Genomic DNA, 22,932 nt, shown 5'->3' with positions numbered 1-22,932 from the left:
TATAGGTTTTTTTGGCCACTGTATCATATCATTGACTCATGTTGGGCTTGCAGTCTACTAGAACCTTCAGATATTTTTCAAATCAGTACCTCTTTAAAAGGTTGATTCCTTGAACCCAAGTATAAGACTTTTACATTTGTCCCCACAAAATGCCATTTTATTCAAATAATCCCTGTATTGTAGCCTGACCCTGTGCCAATCCCCACATCTCTGCCATAGCTTGAAACTCTGGCTCTAATTTTGTGAATTGAGGAATTATTGACACTAAGTTAAAAGTATCATTTAGTAGATGAAAGGTTGGTAGTATGTTGGACTAGATTTTGCTTTTTCAGGAAACCGACTTGGTAGCAAGAAGATCTGGATTCAAATCTACCTTCTGACCTTACTAGTTTTATGACCCTGGGAAGAGAATAAGCATTTATATAACACCTACTATGTGCCAGGCATTCTGCTAAACATTTTTTTTTACAAACACAGTCTCATTTGATACAACTCTGTGAGGTAGATGCTGTGATTCCCATTATACAATTGAGAAAACTGAGGCAAATAAGATAAGTGACTTGTCCAGGGTTGTATAGCTATTCCATATTTGAGGTTAAATTTGAACTCAGGTCTTCCTGACTCCAGGTCCAGTACCTGTGCCACCAGCTGCCTCTGTTTGATTGCTTGCTTTCTGTTAGTGAGCCTTAGTTTCCTCATCTGTACAATGGGAATAATATCATTAGCACTTATTTCACTTGATTCTTATGAGGCTTAAATGAGATAATGAATATAAAGCAAAGTATACACACACATACACATATATATGTGTGTGTATATATATGTATATATATATATATATATATAATGTGTGTATATATGTATATATACACATACATACACCTTTTTTTCTGGGTAATTTAATCATTTTATTAATAATGCCAGGAGGTTATTAATAAAAGGATGGTCATTTGGTCATCTCTCTTAGACCAAAGAATAGTGGTAGTGGGGTCACAGTTTATATGTTCCTCGAAGAGTAGGTATTCCTGAGGAGTGCCTAATCAGCTCTGATTGGTTAATATAATGGGAGGTGTAGACAATATGAAGATGAAGGTCTTGAGGTATGGGCCTTAGGTCACTCAAATCTTGCCCAAAGAGACATCAATTTCCATATCACTTGTCTCGATAACAGGGAGAATCAATCTTTCCCTAGACCAGTCTGAGCAAACCCAATGAGCAGCAATATGCCCATTAGCCCAAACTTAGACTTTCTTTTACTGTCTGATTAGATCTTGGCCTGGGTAAATCTCTAAAAGAGATTTCCCACACCAGTTGATTTCTGAATGAGGAAGCAGGAAAGGGGGAAAAGCTTGGTCCTAATACAATATTAATTATTAAATATGAGAGAAATATTCATTTCTCACATTCCCCCATTTGGTTCTAATTAGGAAATGAATTCTCTTCAATCAATCACTAACTGATATTACAAATGCTTCATCAGAGGTTCTTAACTATGAGACTCATGAGGGGAAACCATGTGAGGGAAAAAGGGAGAAATTGATCCACACATCGAAAAAACCAAAGGGGGCAGTCCCCTTTAGTATGTAGACCTTACAGATAAAAGACACAAAGGGAAAAGGTAAACAGTAAAAAAAAACCAATAAACAAAATTTTTCATTTAAGACTCAGAAATCTCATCTCATGCAGCTGTCTGATTCTCAGGACACCATGTACTTCTCTGGTTTGGGTGGAGTCTCAGAGACTCAGGTCACTTGTAGAGATTTTCTTTCTCTGTTAAAAAATCTACAAAATTGGTCTTAACACAGTTTTAAATTACTTTCCTAATAACCAGGTCAAATGATAAAAGTTAACTCAACCTTTATGTCTCTATTATTATAGAATCAAATTTGGAAACTTTTAGACTAGGGGCTTTACATTTTTAGGTTGGCTGACTGTCACATTGATATATCTATCAATATCTAATATCAATATCTAAATTAGAACCCAATTTTTTTTAAACTAGGCCTCATTTATTCCTCCGTTAGTAGGATGAGATTCTGCTAAGGAATTGATAACTGAATACTTTTTATAAGAAGATGGACTCCAGTACAAAAATGAATTCATTTAAAAGTTGCTGTATTAACTTCAATTGCAACAAAAGGTTCTGGGATGGGATGTGTAAATGCATTGAATAATCAATTTGAAAACAGTGTATATCAAGTAAGTTATTTATAACACTTTCAATTTCAAGCCATGTTCAATGAATGATAACCCCTAACAAAAGTGGATGTCTTTTTAAGGCATTTACAGAATAGACCACAAGTCATTCTTCTTAATTGTACCGATTTTCCTTTCCTTAACACAGAACTGAGACAATTATGATATTCACTAAATAACAGAATCATATCCTGATTTCACGAGTCTTTGCATCATTTGCTTAATTACTTCCATACCACTGTGAGCAATTAAAGGACCTTAACTTATACCTGAGTCTATAATTAATAACAACAGATGACAAGGCTAAATACTTATTCACTTAGCTGTTCAGAATATGGAAAGGACTAAAATTCTAGGCCAAATATTGGCTCAGATTTTATACCTGCATCTTACTATAGTAACTCAGATATTCTCCGATATTAGCCTATAAGATTGTCTTTACACTGATCATCTGACATGATTATAGAACTTTGCCATACAAAAAAGAATAGGAGCGTAAGGAAACGTGTTCCCTTATTTTCATGTCAATTCCAGGCAAAATAGATAGATATAGATCTAAATGTACAATGGCCAGTTGCATTGTGCCAGTATATATGGCAACCTTAACTTATGGAAATATCAGCTCTTGACTACAAGCTGTCACTCAGAATTCATAACGCATGAGATCTGTTAACTTATCTAGTGTGGGAATAACATTGGACTGAGTGGCGGCTTTGTCATGATCCGGCCACATGACCTTAGGAAAATCACTTGATCTGTTTTGGAGACTCAGTTTTCTCATCTGTGAAATGAAGGCCTCTGTCTGCCTGGCTCAGATCTCCAAGGTCCCTTCTAGCATGAACATGCTGTGAATCTATGATCTTTAATGGGAACCCCAAATAGTAATACTGGCAGTCTTTGTATTTACAGTGGTTTACATTTCTCGAAAAAGTGCTTAAGTTGAAATAATGTAAGTCAAATCTGCTTTTCCTGTAGAAACAGTGTTCTAACAGGGGTTAAATTCCTGCCTAAGGGCCTGATGTCCAACTTTTTATAGAAATGACCATAAGTCCATATTTAACTCTAAATGATATCCTTGTATCCTGGAAAGTAGTATGCTATCTAAAGTGTATATAAATCCAGGAAGCCCGCAAAGGAACCAATCATAAGAAATGCATTTCCCATCATATAGTATTATAGTATACTATGTATATATATATATATATGTATATGTATATGTATATGCATGCCAAACTCTTATCTTATGTCATAATTCCTGCCTTACGTTTTGCTGCAACAAATAAAAAGGTGAAGGAACCCCCTCCAGCTGGGGCGTAGGATTCAGGAGGGCTTCCCTGGGAGAGATTTTGACAGACATTATTGGGGGTGGGAATTTGAGGGAGGCTCTGGACTCTCCTGATGTCTTTTTGATAAATGGATCCAAGGATGTCTGCTTCTTGACTGTGCTCATAAATTTCAGTATAAGTAGCAGAAGCCTCAGAGGGATAGTCGTTGAGCATTCTAGTATTATTTGAATTGGTAACTATTTCCCCCGAATGAGTGAGAGATATGGATTGTGTCTTGCCTTTGCTTAGTGCCCTGAAAGATGACAAGGGGCAAACTGTCACAGTCCTGACAGCAGGAATGAGAATGGCTATTTGATGCGCCTCAAACATGCCTTTGGGGTTTCCTGGGACCATATCATGGGGTGGCCACACCTGGAATGCCCTTTCTTCCTCCCTCTTAGAATCCATCTTACCCATCCTTCAAGGCCTCCTTTCCAGGCTCCGTCCTCCTTGAATCTTTCCTTGATCATGACTCCAGGTAGAAATAATCTCTTTCTCCTCTTAACTAGAGCCTTTACTCCATGTTTGTCTCTTTCATTACTATTCACACTTGGTAGCTAGAGTTCAGTCAGTCAAACCTCAGAGCAAACCCTACTTCTGGCACCAGCTGTGTGATTGTGAGCTAACTGCTTAATTTCTCAGAGCCTCAGTTTCTTCCTCTATAAAATGGAGATAATAATTGCTACAATATCTACCTCACAGAGTTGGTGGTGAGGTGCCAGTGAGATTCTTATGGGAAGTATTTTGAAGACTAGAGAGCTTATATAAAAGTCAGCTATTGTAATGATTATCATCATCCTCTGGTAAGCTCACATTGTAAGCTCCTTGGGTCTATATTTCTTTATGTGCCTCACAATGCCTGGCACATAATAACCATTTGATAAATGTTGGTTAGCTGGTTGATGCAGTGAATATGTTGTAATTAGAAATAGAGTGCTTTTTTATATAAATTCGCAATAAGCTACTCAAAAGATTCCTAGGTCAGGACCTTAATCTTGACTGTGCCTTCCCGGTAGGGAGTGGATAGGGCAATCAGATCAATTATGACTGCGTCCCAAAGGAGCTTTCTTGAGCTTTGAGTTCCTCCCTATAACCTATAGTTCACAGAGTTGTCAGCTTTCAGCTGATTGAAGGTCATTTCTGTGCCATACTCTGACTGCTCCCTTTGAACTTTCAAACTGCTTCCATTCCAGAAAAAGCTCAGGGCTTTCAGCCTTTTTCATTTCTTCCCTCCTCTGATACCCTCTAGAATCCAAGTGTGCATTCTCTAGGGTTTATTTCTATGAGAATTGAATACATTTAGAAGGTCTAGGTTATCAAAAGCCATAAAAGCAATCTAGCAACTATGGGCCGAGGGGCCATGAAGTGGTTATTTTTTCTCACACCCCTTCCCCTAGGTGGCCTTCTTTGCCCACAGCCTCTTACCAGAGATCTTTATCTTTATGCTTTGAGATCTTGTTGGTTCCGTCCAACGTCCAGCTTCTTGGGTTGGCTAATTTGCTCCTCTCCTTTTGTATTTCTGTTGTCAGGTGGAGGCATGATGGTGTAGTAGAAAGAATATTTTGGATTGACGATCAGAGGACTTGGGTTTGAGTCCATGCTCTTCCACTTACTGCCTATGTGGTTGTGAGCAAATCATTCAACCTCTCTGGGGCTTCCATTGCCTCATTTCTTGAACTACATGCTCTGAATTCGATGATCTTGCCAACCTCCAAGATCCCTTCTAGCTCAAAATATGGGTCCAACTCCCCAACCAATCCGGAGTTATCACCTTGACCTCAGAGAACCTGGGGCTCACTTTACATGCACCTAATCACCACAGTCACTGTTCCTTTCTTCGGCCAATGCGGATGGTGGGGGATAAGGGGAAGAGAACAGCAAACCACTGAGAAGTTTGTGCCACCCTCCAAGGATTAAGTATAGCTGGGTGTTCTCAGCACTTAAAACAGACACCCAGTTCACCCTCTCATTCAGGGTACCCCAATACACCATTGGCTAACAAGGTATGTTAGTCAGCATTATGGGACCTATCAGGTAAGGCCACATCTTCCCCTTCCCAGCCTCCCCCCCTCTCATTTATGTGACAAATTGTTTTCCACTTCATTGGGACCCTATTACTTTGTTCTTCCTAGCTGAATGAGTCCCTATTTCTTGTGTGTGGGAATTGTACCAGAGTAGTCTCATAGTGTTCTTTTTTCCCAGGTGTTTTGTGCTCATGACCTAACTTGTATCTCCCCCATCCACCCACCCGGATGCTGGATTTGCTTCCTCAGACTTGTTTTCTAAGAAGCCCCCTTCAGCTCCTTGGTCTCTTTTGTGTCTTCTGAGTACAGCCACGGGAATGTTCCCTGGGAGACTGGGCTTTTGCTTCCCAGCAGATTTTCCATCTCTCTTTTTGGCTAGGATTGCCATGCATTTGTTAATGTCCCTGGAATCCCTTCCCACCCGCCTGCTTGCCCTCACACTGAGAATCCCCTGGGCTCCTAAAGTGCTTAGCACGGCGGAGGGAACCTCCGGAGCACAACAGCTTGGCCTCCTGCTGCTGAGCTGGGGGTGGTGGTGGAGAGGGGCCAAAGGCACCCCTAACCTGGCCAGGGTCCCCTTGAAGAGGCAGCTCCTGGTACCAGGCAACTAAGTGAAGCACTTGGCAGCCGATGGGCCTTTTGAAATGGCTCTCTTTTACATTACTAAACATTTGCCTGATGAGAGTTAGAAATCCATTGCTGTGAGCACGGTACCATCATACATTTATAGTCCCTTGGTATATACACAGTCGCTTCATGAAGCAATAAAGGATGGGTCATTTTCATGAAGCTTCCATGTGCCCCCTTTCCTCCTCCCCCTACTCCTCGTACCTAGTCCTAGATCATTATCTTGCATTCCCTTCTCTCCCCCTACCCAGAGCCTGGATCTTTATCTTGCAGTTGTACCTTAGCACTGTTCATTCTTGCTCTCCCTCCACCATCCTTGATCTTTTATCGTGCATTCCTTCTCCTCCAGCCCAATCTTGAATCTGTATTTTGCATTCCCTTCTCCCCCACCTCAATCTTTGATTTTTATTTTGTGCTGTAACGTACATCAGCATTCCTCACTTTGACCCTTAGTACAGAACCAATGCTCAAAGCACTCCCCCAACTCCCCCTGCCCACACTGATTATCTGCATGAAGGTAATGTGTTCTGCTGCTAGCCTTCTGTCTGACTTATAAAGGAGAGAGGGAAGGACTCCTTCCCTTCCTGCTCCCCCCCCCCCATATTACAAACGCTTTCAAGTATCTCCCACAATATTGGTTTCCAGCTGTTAGAATGCATTTTAGACCTAGAAAGAGAAGTCGGTTTCTATTTGGAAATGGCAAAATTATCATTAGTCCAAGATATGTTAAGATGTAATAGCATGGCCCTCCAGCCAGGCTGGTAAGTACCCTGATCAGTCATTTCTCTGGTTTACTTCTCCAGGCAGCCATTTGGCTCTTTTGCCTAAAAGGCCCTAAACATGTTATTTATTATGTAGGGGGAACTCTTTTCACTTGTCTGCTTTCTTCTGTCAAATAGAAAGGGCACCAGTTTCTAGCTTACTGACTGTTTGACCCTGGGCAAGTCACCTAACTTTCCTGGGCCTCAGTTTCTTCATTGGTATAAGAGGTAGTGATGGGGTTAGATGACCTCTTATAACTCTATATCTATGAGTCTAGTTTGGGGTTGTGCTGCAGTATTTCAGGAGTCCATGTGGGCATTTCATTCACCATTCACTAATCATCCTCTTCTACATCTTCATATATGGTCTGCCGAGTTGTTGTAGGCAAGCAAATAATTAACGATCCAGTAACCAACCTTTTGGTGATGGTGAGCCTCTTTAGACTTATTAAGGCTTGTCCTTGGGTGACATACGTGCAGTCTTGGGATGACTGGATCATAGTTTTAGGGCTGGAAAAGAGAATATCATGAATTAGAGCTATAAGGCACCTCTGAGGTCATTGAGACCAATCCCCTCATTCTACAGGGGAGGAAATTGAGACCCAGAGAGGGGGAGGGATTCGCCCTAGGATTTGGGCTCTGATCAATCAATCAACAAGCATTTATTAAGTGCTTAGTGTGTGTTCTCAGGCACTGTGCTAACAGCTGGCACCTAAGAGCTGTCCCCAAAATAAAATGATCCCTCCTTGCCCTTGCTGACTTTCTATCTGAGGAGAGAAACGTGCATGTTATAAACATAGCTACTTAAGTATAAAAATAGATACAAGATGGTGGGGTGGAGGAGAGGCCATAGCTTCTGAATAAGGTGGCACTTAAGCTGATCCTTGACTCCAACCTTGGTTAGAACCCTGAAGAGCTGCTGCTTTGCCCACAACGCCCTTGCTTCTGAAGTTTATGCATGGGCTGACCTAGTTGACTGTCTAGTTTCCCTTCCAGTTCTCCAAAGTAGGTGATTCGTGGGTCTGAGAGTCTTGCCTCACCCCGCTGTGGGATGTAGGAATTCATCTTTGGTGGTTTGCTATCATGAAGCTCTTGAAATGAACTGTCCAATGGGTTTCTTTGGTGCTAGTGAGGTGTAATGGCTTCCATCCTTGAAGGCTTCAACTGCCTCTTTATATTTAACATGGGAAGACATTTATGTCCACCCCTGGTAATGGAGACCTGAATTTCTTTGCAAGTCCTTTCCTTGAGTCCTTTCCCTTGTCTTTGATGTACCCCCTTGCACTGGCCACCCCTGCCTCAGACTTTCCCCCCTTCTAGGCCTAAATGGTGATTGAATCTGCCTTGCCAGCTCAGGCCTTATTTTCTGACACATTGTTTCCAAAACAGAATGTTCAACTCCTAGACCTTGAAGAAATGACATTTTGTGTTCCCACTTGGGAACATATCATCCAAAGGAAGGCACACTTTCTTCTTCATGATAAGTGAACCAAGTTTAGAAGACAGAGATGATAAAGCAGGTCCTTGGAAAGTGTGGAAAATCATTGTTCATTGACACATTAGTACCCTAGAGTGTGTCACGTTTCAACGCCTCCTTCAAAAACAGCCATTCTGTATCCTTTTTGGACTTCTGCTTCCCTATCGCTATTTGATTTCATAGCTGCCTCCTTCCTCCGAAAACCACAGTTGAACAATGCCTCCTATTTGTTTTTATCAACTGAAATGAATTCAAAATAATTTTTGGTTTGGGTAATTTGTTGAGAATGTTACAGAATCCCTTGATCATTAGATGTATCCCAGGGTTAAGAAGGCTTGGGAAACACTGGTCTCTATCAAACATTCTTTCTGCAACTTTGACCCTCTGTATGTAATACCTGGAATTTCAACTGTCAACTAAATTGTAACTATAAACTCTACTTGTTAGATAACATGTATCACATTGGTCCTAACTGGTCCCCAGGCATATATTACTGTTAGAAATTAAAGTCAAGTGAAGGTGCTGAGGGTTTTAGTGATGAGTCTTGACAAACTTGGAGCCTTGATCTTGTCAATGAGAAATTTTAGGGGGAAACTAGGGACATGGATCTCCAGTGTGGCAAGCTGAATCATGGAAAATAATTGGTGCCATGGTGGATGGAGAAAGGTAAATTGGGGTGCTAAAGGTTGTGGAAAGAAGGGAAGAGGGAAATGGGCCGACTTGGCTGATTTTGGCCACGGACTGGATGGAGAGAGTAGGGCTAAGGTTGGGTGAGAAGGACTGAGGACTTGTGGGAAGTGGGAGACTGGGTAGGAGGGAAGTATTGACTTTTTGCTCTGTGTCTCTTTGCCTCTACTCTCTCTTCCTCTCTTTCTCATGTCTGTTCTCTCTTTGTACCATTTCTCCCTCTCAGTCTCTTTTCTTCTTTCTCTCTTTCTTCCCTAGCCCACCTATAATATCAACTCTAATCTGCCTATGATTGCAACTGTTCTAGTTACAGTTCTTATTTGTTAAATTTATTCAATTAAGTTTGAGACTCCTTTAATTTTTTAATGTTGACATACTTAGGTATTATGTATGCACATACATTCTACATGTGTGTATAAAAACACTTAGTTTAAAACTCTTGGAGTGAAACCAGAGATGAATATTTTGATAAGTAGACATGGGGAAAGATAGATGAACTAAATAGGATATGTTTAGGCTTTATTTGGTTTTGATTAGATTGGAAAGTATAGATCTGACAGGTCATGAGTCTTCTAGAATCGCACTCTTCTGAACTCTCATGGTGGTGAGATTATTATAAAGTTATAAATTTAGGTCATAATTTGCTTGTTATTAACCAGGAGAGAGGAAAGGCAAATATCTAAGCTGCCCTCCTGTTTCTCTCCCTCCCTCCTCTCTTTCTCCACTTTGTTCTCTCTCCCTTCCTCCTTCTCTCTCTCTCTGTCTCTCTCTGTCTCTCTGTCTCTCTCTGTCTCTGTCTCTCTCCTTTCTTTTTGCCTGTCTAGATCTTACAATGACTGTGTTTTTCCTCATCCTTCAGTTGTGAGGTGAAGGGGACATAGGGATGTAGTTGACTTTTTCATAGGGGCTTTTGGTGAGAGGGTGTTGCATTCTTCATTAGTAAAACTCTGAATGGATATGCCTTGCCCTAAACTCATCATTTTTGGGAAAGTCTACCATGATTTGGAATAAGGGAAAGGAGTGTCTTCCGGCCATTGAGAGTGATTCACTTTTAAGTACTTTTTTGAAAACAATATTTGGAGGATATCCTAAGTAACTTTTTTTCCTGAGAGGAAACTGACTTGATGGAAATGGAGGTTTTCCTGCTTCTGGGAAAATTACACTAAAGATCAAATCCCATTACAACAAATAGAACCTGAAACAGCAGTAATAACCGTAAAAATAGATCCACAGAGCTCTAGCCAGGATCTCACTTGTTCTGAACTCTATTCAAAACAAGAGAATTGTGGTACTGTAACATTGAAAGAACTGGGATGGTACCTTGGGGTTTGTTGTAATAGGATTTGGCCTGTATGTTTAAAAAAAATCCGATTTGTAAGCTGTCGATTACAGACAGATCCAGATTTCTAAAAGTCCCAACTACTTGTTAAAGTCAAAAAACAAAATCTTTTCAGGCTGAACTACTGGTTATGAAGAGCATAATTTCCTCCAATAGAGTGAGATGACATGAAGATACCTTAGCAGATTGAGGGCTACATTTGTAATCAGGAAGTCCTGAATCCAAATCCTGCCTCAGACAGATCCACATTCAGCAAGTCATTTAACCTTGTTATGCCTCAGTTTACTCACCCACAAAATGGGGATGATAGTAGCACCTATGTCCCAAAGTTGTTATGAGGATCAAATGTGTTAACATAGGTAGAGCACTTTGCAAACTTTAAAGGGAATGCTGGTTCTTGTTATGATGATGTCAGGGCCTTCAAAATGAAGGGTCCTGATACCAGCTGCGTAGCCACTCTGCTGGTTCTGCACTCCTGATTTCTAGTCAACAAACATTTGTTAAGGGCTTACTATGTGCCAAGCACTGATCCAGAGCCCCAGTGCGGTCTCTATCCTGGAGAGTTTACCTTGTAATGGAAAGTGCAATGGGTCAATGATTTTTGGTCCCACTCTGGCATACCTGGTGTTGGTCTTTCTGTGCCTTACCTCCCTCCCTTACTTTCCCACAAGGCATCACTACCTGGATAGTGTTTCTCCATGACCCACTGTTCTTTCTGCCTTCTGGGCCATACTGTTCTTAGAGTGCACAGATCCTCTGTGTTCTCCCCACATGAACAACTGCCTGTCTCGTTGCTCCTGTATTGAGTGGCCTCAGGAACTGTCCCAGCCTAAGGCTCTTCCTCAGCCCTTCCCCTCTCTTCTTACTTTGCCTTCCCTCTTAGACAGCTTTTTGGACTGCTCATTCTCTTTGTGCACCAGCCCATGTTGGTGACCCCCATTAGCCCATGACCTCCATCCTCTCTGTCTTCTAGCTCTTTCTCAGGAAACACTCCCCACACCACTCTCCCTGGCTCCACTGGAAATGGTCCTTAATCATGGCTGATGAACAGCTAATGAGTCACCTGTCTCAGGGAAGAGTAGACTCCTAAGTGTTAGAAGTGATATTAGATAGAATAATGGACCATCTACCTCTCAGGCCCTTAAAAAAGCCCACAGGTATCCTTCAGAATCTCCACAGAGGTCCCCTTCTACACATTTCATTCTCTAATTAAACCTGTTTCCCTTCAAGCATCAGTTCAAGCTACATTTAAAAAAATTCCCTACAAATTTCCTTTCATCTAGCTGTGATCTCTTTCTGCTTTCTCTAAACTCTGGCTGCATGTCTTTCATGCCCAGAGCACACTGGATTCTGGAGTATTTTGATTTGTGTCTCTGTCTTGTCTCCTGTCCTAGGCAGGAAGTCAACTTTAGAGGGATGAAGGGACTAGGCCCTGCATCTGTAAATGGGAATGATCATACTCCTGCTGCATCTCTTAAAGTGGGCTATTGGGAAGGAAGTGCTTTGTAACCTAGCGAGGGCCCTGGAAGTATGGGCTGTTGGCTACATGCACCTGGCTCACGGCCCTCATCTTAGGCTGCTCCAAGTCTACTTATTGGCTGTCTCAGAGACACTTAGATCTAGGAGGGACTCAGGCCTAGGCAACCGAAGTGACTTGCCCAGAGTCATACATTAGATTCTAGTGAATAGGGGAGCCAAGATTTATGTCCAGCTCCTCGGACTCCAAATCCAGTATCCTGTCCCGTTGTACCAGGCTCCCTCTACATTTGGTTGTTGTTCTTTGCTTTAGAAGAGGTGATTTGCTCCATGCTTTTCCAGTAGGTTTTCTGGGATTCAAGATGACTTTTTGCTATAGGGGTTCATTTTTTGAGCTCCTTCCTGGTAGGACTTATGAGTCCCTGGGAAGACTTTCCTGGAGATTGTTCTCCACTTTGATGGTTTGGTCAGTTTTGGAGCCTCCAGATCCAGGAACACATTTGCATATCAGATGGAATAGGGATGTGCACTGCCCATCTTGATAGGGACAATTGCTTCCAGGCATTTCTTCAAAGAAAACCCTTGGGAGGCCCATTGTGGCCCAATGAGTTGGTTTGCCATCTTGTTCCTACTACAGGCTAGGCCAGCCAATGCATTCCAAAGTACCAGGGTCCCAGGTTCTGGGGAGGTGGATGCACAGGCTATTGGGCCCTTCCTCTGGCATTTCAGCAATTTTATACCCTTCTACATTCTTCCTGTGTGTTACCAAAACAGAATCTCATCAGAGAATGGCTTGACCAGCCAAGACCCTTGTCTTCAATGGGCAGTAACTCTGAGTAGGGCTGAGGAAAAGCAGCACAATAGCCCTAGGAGGCCATGTATGTGAAGTCAGGTCCATACTTTCAAAAGAAGAAAAAAGACCAAACACCTCCAAAACATGATCTCAACTTGTTATCATTTCTTCTGAGACCATGAAATGAATCCCACCTCCAGCCCCCTTCAAAATCAAATGAGCACGAAGCCAAAAAACAGAAATGAGGGCAAACATTCTGTGGCAGGCAGGTTGTTGTTTGTGGGACTTGTCTGTTGGGCTAGGCAGCACGGTCTCTGTCATGTGATGAAGAGAAGGAAGAGGCTGGATTACTGGGCATCCTGGGAACAGGAGCAGAGGAGCCTACCCTGACCAATGGTAAGGACAAAAATGGAACAGCCAGAGGAGAGGAGGGACCAAGACTAGGAAGGGGAGTATTAGGGGAAAAGCAGAGTCAGACTTTCAGTTACAGAACTTGAGACCTAGAAGGACCTTTAGGGGTGGTCTACAGCTAGGCCAATTCCCTCATCTGACAGAAGAAACTGAGACCCAGAGAGGGGAAGGAACTTTGTCAAAGTCACACAAAAATTTTCATTTTTTTCAAATGTTATCATTTTTTAATAGGGTATTACCATGAACTTCTGTAGGCAGTGAGGTACAGTGAATAGACAACTAGATGTAGTCAGAAAGACCCAGCCAAAGTTCCCCCTTGAGACACAATACTGGCCGTGTGACCCTGGGCAAATCATTTAGCCTTACAAAATCCAGGTCTTATCCCAATTTTCCATTCTAAATCCTCATCCCCCCAAAACTTACCCATTTCAAGTCATCTCAATTCAATTTAGTTTTTCAACTTACCAAGCATCCTTATGTTACAGTGTCCCTCATAGCAACCCACATGTGTGTTTTGTCATCTCTATAAAATATTGAGACCATGACAATGGTCCCTGTACACATCAAGGGTATCCTGGATGAAGACATGAGAAGGGAACAGGTAGAGTTTCCCAGATGGTTTTCTGTATCTGTCTACACCTTCATGGTCCTACAACTAAGTGAGAGATATAGAGATTAAAAGATTTAATTTAATTTAATTCAACAAACATTCATTAAACATCTCCAATATGTAAAGCACTGTGCTAGGCAGTGGGAACACAAAGACAGGGAAATACAGCTCTGCTTTCAAGAGTGTTTCTAGTCCACTGGAAAGAGATACAACATGTGAACAGATGGAGTCAGTAGTGTGGCTCAGTGGTTTTGGAGGCAAAGGATCTCAGCTGGATTCCTTGCTCTCCTATTGACTACCTGTCTTGGACACTTTATCTTTCTGGGTTTCATTTACCTTATATATAAACCTGAGGGGGTTAGACTAGATGATCTTCCTGCTCTCAATCTATGATCAGGTGACAACTTACATATTTTTGAGGTGGGAAAGACCAAAAATAACTGAAGTGGGAGAGAAGGAACAGAGAAGGCTTCTTTTTGGAGGTGGCACCCAAACTGAACCTTGAAGGAAGCTAGATATTCTAAGAAGTGGAGGTGAGGAGGGATAGCCTTCTGGTTAGGGGGCCAGCTTGTATAAGGATTTGTAGGCAGGAGCTGGAATACTAAATTGGGGAAGCAGGAAGTAGGCTAGTTGGGTTAGATGGGTGTGCCTCTGCTGAGTGTTCTGGTTAAAGAGAGCCACTCACTAGGGTGTGAATGACTAATGTACTCAGTCTGTGGAGGTCCACCTGATGAGAAATCCCCATCTGTGCAGCCTACATGAATTCTCTTTTCCTTGAAAACTAGAGTGAAATATATATAGCCTGTTAGCTATTCAGAAATATGGATTTTTGGAGAAATAATATTAAAGCAGTCCCCAAAAGAGTTTAATCCACTTCATCGCCACAGAGGCACACAGTTAAAAGGTCATCGATTGATTTTGATCAAGTCCCTGGGAATAGTGGTAATCCATAGTACAAACAACTCCAGGTAGCTGTGGGGTCTGCTTAAATGATGATGATTTCGAGCAATGAAGGAAGCCTTCCATTGCAATTGCTTCCTTGGGGACAGCATGCATTCCCACAGAACCAAGTGCACCCAATGCTACTCAGATTTGGCCAGGTAGCCAGAAGATCCAAGGCCCTCCTGGACTGCTAGTACATGGATACTAGTTAAGGGTAGGCAGAACTCAAGGTAGTTCTGGAAGAAATACTGAAAGGAACCTTAAGTGACTAGAGTGTGGTAGGGAGGTGGTACCTCTCTTTTTCCTTCGGTGGTAGGGGTCACAGTGCTTTTTGCCAAAGTGCTCTCGCCCTCCCCCCAATAGCTAACATTCATATAATGCTTTTAGGTTTGCACTTTACAAAGTCCGTTATCTCACTGGAGCCTCCCCTTGTGAGGTAGGTGCTACTAGAAACTGGCCTGCAGAGAAGCAAAGTGTCACACAGCTAGCTAGGAAGTCATTTGAGGCAGGATTAGAACCTATATTTTTCTTTCTGACTTCAAATCTAATACCCTGCTAAGGAGACACCCATGTTGCCTCTTTCATGTAAGGTTGGTTTTTTTGCACCGTGGAAACCAGAGGCTACAGAACTTAAAAACAATGTAGACCTTAACAGGAATTTTTTTTAAACATTAATATTTAATTAAAAATTTAAATTTTAAATAAATCAAATAATTTAAATAAAATAAAAACTTTAAATTTAGTCTTAAAAATATTAGTATATATACAGTTTTTTTTAAAAGACTAGAAACCTACTCTATTTTGTACCATAATTACCTTTAAATTTGGCCACATGCAAATAAGCCAACCACAGGGAGATGGGCAAGCTAGCCCTGGGGTTGGGTGCTTTTTACTCTTTAAAGGGAGGCAGCTTCATAGAAAAATAATCCTTATGAACACTTGGGTCGATGCAAATTCCTGCATCAAGGTAAAAATCTATTCTGCTCAGGAAATTTAAATATTGGTGGGGGAGTATATTAAGGGATCCTTTTGGGGAAAAGCAAGGGATTGGTCAGCTAGATGTTCAGATCATAAAAACTGAATTCCTACTTCCTCACTTTCCCCCCTCCATACCAAAAGCATGTCTGTTCTTAAGCTGAACTGTGATTAAATTACAGACAGGCCCAAAATGGAGCTGGGGAATGCACGACAGCCTCCTTAACATTTAGGCTGGTGCTTTAGCTGTGGGATTCTTCAGCTTGCTCATGAAGTATAGACTTTGAACTGGAAGGGAGTTCTGAGGCCGCCTAGTCCAGTTCCACTCATTTTCTATGGAGGACACTCCATAGAAATGGCTTGCTGACTTTTTGTATTTATATTTTACTTGACTTTTTGGTATTTAAGAAGGCAAGAAATGGGAAAAGTCCACTCATAATTCATGTAGTAACTAAGTGGCAGATCTGGGATTTGAACCCAGGGCATTGGATGATCAGTTGTGAGCTAGAAGGGACCTGGAAGGTCACATAGAGTCCATCAGCCCCACTATGTTACAGAGGAGGTATTAGAGGCCTCCAGGGACAGGAAATGATTTACCCAGGATCACGAAGCTAGTAGAGTACTGGGCTTGGGATTCAGATATGTACATCCCTTCACTTCAGGATGGGTAGAGTTATATGATCTGTGAATGTTGTAGACCTCTTTGAAAGAATGAAAGCTAAATCTGGGAAAATCTTCAGTTTTCAGAAGGCAGGGCAGATGATATTAATCATATGAAAAAATGTCGAGCTGGAAGGCATCTCAGACATCGCCTCATCCAAATCCTGCATTTTGGAGTTGAGAAAAGTAAGGCTCAGAGAAAGGTTAAGTGGCTTGCCTCATATTTTATTTTGGTAGAGAAGTCAGCATTCAAACCCAGGTCCTCTTAGTCCAGATCCAGCATTCTTTCCCCTGCACCATTCTTCATAGTCATCATAGTTACAGGAAACATTTTATTTTTTTTAAGAGATTCCAAATGAACCCTTTGATGTGTTTCTTTGAGAGGCATAATGGCCTTGTGGTCAGAGAATTAGACTTCAAATGAGAAAGAGCTGTGCTTATACCTTACCTCCAATACTTATCAAGTCATTTTGACCTCTATGAGACTCAGTTTGCTCTGCTGTGAAATGGGGATAATAAGAGTACCTATCTCACAGAGCTGTGGTGAGAATTCAATGAAATAATATACAGAAAGTGCTTGGTAGACCTTAAGGTCCTAGGTAAATGTGAGTTGTTATTATTGCGTCAGGCACTTAAGGGTAGACTCATTTGAGGGAAAATAGATTTAAAATCAATAGGTAGGTGTTCAAAGTTTTTATATTTAAGAAGGCATGAAATGGGAAAAAACCCACTCACAATGAATCTGCCAAACTGGATGAAACTCGGCCTGATTCATATGACAGGCCCACCAGATAAGCTAGGTCATAATTTTAGAACAAAGCCTTTGTAAACAAAATCTTTCAGAGCAGTAAGACATAGAAAATTAACCGTCACCACTTGAACTTGAACAGACAGAAACAAACATAATTTATTTACATTTTAAAAAATCTCACTTGTCTTACTGTTGGATTGTTAGCAGTTACCACTGCATCCTTTTTGCAGATGCAGCTTTAGAGCTAAGAGGGATCTTTGAGGTCATAACCCAACCCCCTCATTCTAGAGGGGAGGAAACTGAGGTCTAGACAGATAATGTGACTTAGAGCATCGTGATCATATATTTAAGAGCTGACAGGGACCTCAGAAGCCATCTAGTCCAACTCCTCCCCACCCTCATTTTACAGGAGTGGAAACTGAGGCTCAGAGAGTGACTTGGCCAAGTTCACATAGGTGGTAGAGCTGAGATTGAAACCCAGATGTCTAGACTCCAAACTAAGCAATGCCTTGTAGTGAATCACACTACCTCCTAATATTAGAAGTGGGAAGACCAGGAAAAAAGAGAAGATATTAGGAACTAATACTTCCTTGCCTATCTAGTGCCTTACCCTCCCATCTCCAATATGAAAAACATTTGGATTATGATATTTCTTTTTTTGGCTGAATACTTAGGGACTCGATGTTGGAAAGGTGTTTTCAAACGTGGCAGAATCCTGAGCCTTTAGTCCAAGAATGTAGCCTGGGCTTCTGCCAAACACAGTCCTCCTGCAACATGGCAGTGAGTCTCTGCACACAGTTCTCAACTCATTTTTGCTACTTGCTCTCTTCACATTTTGGGCAACACACAAAAGCAAATGGGCTTAGCTTTCTAAAGAGTCCCTTGATGGAAAGAGGATTCCATTTGGAGCACTTAGGTTTCAGTCCCATTTCTGTCACTTGCTACCTGTGTGACCTTGGAAAAGTTCCTTCTCCTCTCTGGGCCTCAGTTTCCTGATTTGTAAAATGAAGGAATTGCATTAGATACCTGGCCTTGGAGTTCTGGGACCCCAGGCAAATCACTTAATCTCTCCTAGTCTTAGTTTCCTCATCTGAAAAATGAGATGACAATAGGACCTAATTCGTAGTATTGTTACAAGCATCAAAAGATGTTAAATATATGTGTATGTATATATCCCTTTGCAAACCTTAAAGCCCTCTCTGTCATTTGTCATCACTGTCATCATTTTAGCTCTAAATCTGTGATCCCAAGGAAAAAAAGACAGAAGAAACAAAGATGATATAAAATATAGAAACTGAAGAAGCATTTTTTTTTAAAATTTTTAAGATTAGTTGCTACAAGTCACAGTATCCAAAGAATTCCCCCCCTGGTGGTCAGTATCTGGGTGGTTTGACTCCCTTAGCAGACTTAGTCCACCCTTGAGACCACCCTCACACCATTCCCCACGAGCTCTGGCAAAGCTTTCCATCTTCTAGCACAACCTTTGAGACCCTCTCTGTTTCCCCCTTTCCTTCCCTGCCCTGGCACCCTTTCCCCATGATACTTCCGGGGAGGAGGGGAGGAATAATTCATGTTGAATGAATGGATGAATAAAGAAGAAACTGCTGATGGTGCTTGTTCAGAAAACGAGGTTGATTAGATAATATCCCATGTGGCAAAATGTGTTCCCTGAATTTTGAAGGATTTTTTTTTTCTTGCTCATTTGTTTTCCTCAGTTCCTTTTCTGATAATGTGTGGAGGCAGAGTGGTGTGTGTGTGTGTGTGTGTGTGTGTGTGTGTGTGTGTGTGTGTGTGTGTGTGTGTGTGTGTATGAGAGAGAGAGAGAGAGAGAGAGAGAGAGAGAGAGAGAGAGAGAGAGAGAGAGAGAGAAATGGGAAACCCCGCTAGATTGGGAATGAAGGAAAGTAGGCTCTTCTAGTCCTGGTTCTGTCACTAACTAACCTATGACCTATGAGTGACTCTAGGCAGCTTTTTGAGCCTTAGTCTCTTTATCTGTAAAGTAGGGTTTAAAATGTTTGCATGAGGGAGGCCACATGCTATAAAAGACAGCCATGAAAAGCTTGGCTCAGATCCTATTTCTGTTCCCTACTGGCTGTGTGAACCTGGGCAAGTCTCTTAACCTCTAACTTACAGATATGTGGCCAACCAGTGCTGGTGGGTGGAGTCTACATACTGGGAGCTCCCCTCACTGATGAAATCACAGATCTAGACCCAAAACAAAGCTACCTTGAACTCCCAACTGCACAGTTGTGAAGAACCTTAAAGCAGGGATTCTTAAACTTGATTTCTTTGAGATCCTGTGATTTAAGAACACAGTAGTGAAAAGGGGAGGGGATTGGTCCATGAGCTTCACCAGATCGACCCTCAAAGGGATCCAAGATACAAAGAAGGCCAAGAACCCCTGCTCTTAATGGCAGCTATAGCAATAGTACACACACACACACACACACACACACACACACACACACACGCACACATACACAAGCACACACCCCTGTACAGGTTGATGCAGTGGGGAGGGGGTGAGAGTGGGTGTGTATAGTGTTTTTAAACTTGTAAAGTGCTTTACAGGTATCTGCCAAGCATGTGCTTTTTGTTATCTCTTTTTTTGCAGATGGGGAAACTGAGGCCCCCAGAGTTTAGGCAGTCTGTCCAGGGTTGCTCAGCTAGTGTCAGAGGCAGACTTATTTGAGGGAATTGCATCCAGTACCTGGGCTCCCATGCATGTGTCCTGCCCTTTGTTCCTTAGGAAAGACGACACAAAATGTATTTTTCTAAGTGATAGAATAAATGGAGAAAGGCACTTTGAATTGAAGGCCCACAAGTAGCACGTAGGCATTCTTGAACACATCAGCTTTCAGCATGCCGGGTAAGCACAGTGAGCATTGATCATCCATCCTGTGTCCCACTATTTCTCTCTTTTTGTTTTTTTTTTTTCATTTTGGTTTGGTTTCTGTTCTCATCAAAACAAACTACAGCTCAGCGTGGGCTTGCTGGTCCTGCAGAATTATTAATTTCTCATGTAAGTGGTAAAGGTTTTTTCTGCAGACACATGCCACAGTGAGGATGTGAAAGGGGTTATGCCCCCTCCAGTCCAAAGTGTCAAAGAATGCCTCATACTTGAGCAGAGTCTAAGGCTTGGGGCTGGCACTTTGGTTGGGTGCCTCATATACCCAGCAACTTCCAAATATGCACTGGGTCTAACGAGTTCCAGTGCTTTGGAATCGGTCAAGAGATGAAAGATGAAGCTAGAAATAAGTAGCTTTCCCCTAAGCCAGGTAAAGGCCATCCCTGTCTTTGCCTGGCAGGGAACAAAGTGGTGCAGTCATTTTCTCTGGTCATTATTAGGTGGCAATCAGAAGCAGAAATAATTAGCTATCCTTTTGCTAAGTTATACATTCTCAGCATCAAGGAGATGCAGCGATAGACAGACTAGGAAGGAAAGAGTACACAGGCAGTTTTTGAAATGGATTCTTAGTTGAGTTAGGCATGTGGTGTTCTGGGTAAATGCCCCACTGGTAAAAAGCTAATTGTCTCTTCCAGTTCTAGAAATGGAAATGGTATGGCATGTTGGACTTGGAGTCAGGAAGGCCCTGGGTTCAAATCCTTCCTCTGACACTGCTTGATCTTGGGTGAAAACACTTTACTTCTCTCTTCCTTGGTTTCCGCATTTGTAAAATGGAAATAATAGCCAATAATAATAGCTAACATTTATATCTATATCTATCTACATACATACATGTATATGTCTATTTATCTATCTGTCATTTATTATGTGCCAGGCACTGTGCTAAGCAAGCACTTGACAATTATTATGCCGTTGGATCCTCTCAACAGCAACCCTGGGAGGTAGGTGCTATTATTATCCTCATTTTACAGATGGGGAAGCTGAGGCAGACAGAGGTTAAATGGCTTGCCCAGCTAGTAAGTGTCTGAGGTGTAATTTGAACTCAGGCCTATCCTGACTTCAGGGCCAGAATGCTAATAGCATCCCCTTTGCTCTGTTGCTTGACTTCTGAGCCTTAGACAGAATACGAAAAGTGCCGTGGGAATGCCCTGGACATGGCAGTCCCAGCACCCCTCCTTCTCCTTTGCGGAAAAGGGCTTCTGTCCCACTGGCAATGGTCTTTGGGATATTGTGATTCTGATTGGAAGCAGTGCCATGTTTTCTCAGGCTCCTGTGATTTGGCTCCTTGTAGCTAGGCATTTTCACAAATCATCAGAATAAAAGATGTTAGATTGAACCAGGTTGGAAACCTTGCTTTTGGCTTTCTTGAATGGGGTTCCTTCCCTCCGAGATTTGAATGTATAACTTTCCTAGTTCACTACTGGAATTCTTCATTAGATTTCATGGGCCCTGCTGGAGGGAAGCCTGCTTCCCAGCAGTGGGTTTTTCAATACTAAAAAGAGAGAGAGAGAAAGAGAGTGACAAGCAAAGTAAACCTCAACAGTTGCATAATCAATTGCATGTTTTTAAAGTCATGGACACTTGCTCAACCTAACCTCTTTCCAGAATTTACAAAGGACATTTTTGAGTTGGTTTTTCAATCCAAAAGAACAAACAGCTTTTAACCTGCTCATCCTGGTCTAGAGATAGTCATTACTGACATTCCTTCCCATTGACCCTGTGTACTCTTTAAATTTTAGTGTCCTCTGGATTCTTTTGGCAAAAGATAAGAATGGAAAGGAAAATTGGGTATTCAGCAAGCAGGAAGAATACTGTTGAATCTTTCTTTTTTTTGATTGTTATCAAGTACAAATGAAACTGCTTCCCCAGTTCTGATTTTCCATGGATTTATTTATTCTTATCCATTAATTTGTCTCAATTAATTTCTTTGCTGATTCTCTGAGGTTTTCTAAGAATGTTTTCCAGTCATCTGCAAATAGGGACACATTTTATATTCTCTTTGTCAATATTTATACAGTTAACAATGTAGTTGGTATATCAGATAATTATCTCTTAAACATCTGTTATAGTGGATCCTAGGGATACAAATGTAAAAGTGAGATATTGCTTTATCTTGGGATGCTTATATTCTTCCGGTGGATAGAATGCTGGATTTGGAGTCTTGAAGATAGGGAATGATGTTCTGTCTCAGGCAAGCATGCAGGCATTAGGATCCTGGGCAAGTTGCTTAATCTCTCTCAGCCTCAGTTTCCTCATTTGTGAAATGTGAATAAAAATAGCACATACCTTACAGATTTGTTGCAAGGATCACATGACGTATCTGTAAAGCCCATTGCAGAGTGGTTTACAAATGTCGTTTATTCTTTCTCTTCTTTTTTTTCTGCAGATGAGCATTTATAGAATTTTGTCAAATAATAAATAAAGCAGAGCTACCCTTGCTTTATCCCTGTACTTATTGCTTCCCCCAGAGTGAGAGAAACCTTAGTAAATACTATTTCAGTTTGTTATGTGATATTGTGGCAAGTGGCTGGAGCTATTTTGGGCTTCTTATGACGATGTCATGGAACCTATGGTACTTTTCTTATATGTGGGTTTGTTTCTGGATGATCATTCTAAAAACAGAAGGATCAGTTCACCTGGAAATATAGAGCTTTAAACACAAGCTCCCTCTTCAGTCTCCATTGTGGTTGAAAACTGACTTGTCAGAAGTTGGTTTCTTAAACCGAATAATTCTTAAACCAAATTCCTTTGAGCCTGCTTAAAGGAATGGGATCAACTGCTGGGCAAGCACAGACAAAAATCTCTTTAACCATTTGAAAACCATCAAATGTTAGAGGGGTTGTTTTTAGGCTAAGAGAATGACCCACAACCAAGCAGAACATTTACCCATGGTTACAAAACAAAGCCTGAGACATTTTAGCCCCCCACCCCAGGAATGCTCTTGAAAAAACTGGTACTAGAATTCAAGAA

At 41.6% G+C, this 22,932-nt stretch overlaps 1 protein-coding gene across 5 annotated transcripts in view; it reads left to right on the top strand.

Annotated features, from left to right (window-relative positions):
• ATP11C (ATPase phospholipid transporting 11C) overlaps positions 1-22,932 on the top strand; it is a 214,468-nt gene that overhangs the window by 23,373 nt on the left and 168,163 nt on the right. For 2 of the 5 annotated variants that reach the window (XR_011971071.1, XM_072626290.1), the window contains exon 1: positions 7,095-9,076. The exons of 1 other annotated variant lie outside the window; for it this stretch is intronic. Coding sequence is in view for 3 of the 4 variants with exons in the window: in XM_072626290.1 (XP_072482391.1) it covers positions 9,041-9,076 (36 nt within the window). In the remaining variant the exon portion in view is untranslated. Of the gene's footprint in view, positions 1-7,085; positions 9,077-22,932 lie in introns of those variants that run through there. 2 more of the 5 variants (XM_072626286.1, XM_072626289.1) reach the window with 2 other exon arrangements.

This window comes from Notamacropus eugenii, chromosome X, assembly GCF_028372415.1.
Source record: "Notamacropus eugenii isolate mMacEug1 chromosome X, mMacEug1.pri_v2, whole genome shotgun sequence".
NCBI classification, from domain to species: domain Eukaryota; kingdom Metazoa; phylum Chordata; class Mammalia; order Diprotodontia; family Macropodidae; genus Notamacropus; species Notamacropus eugenii.
Note: the sequence above shows the minus strand (reverse complement) of the source record. Positions and strands in the feature narration are given on the sequence as shown.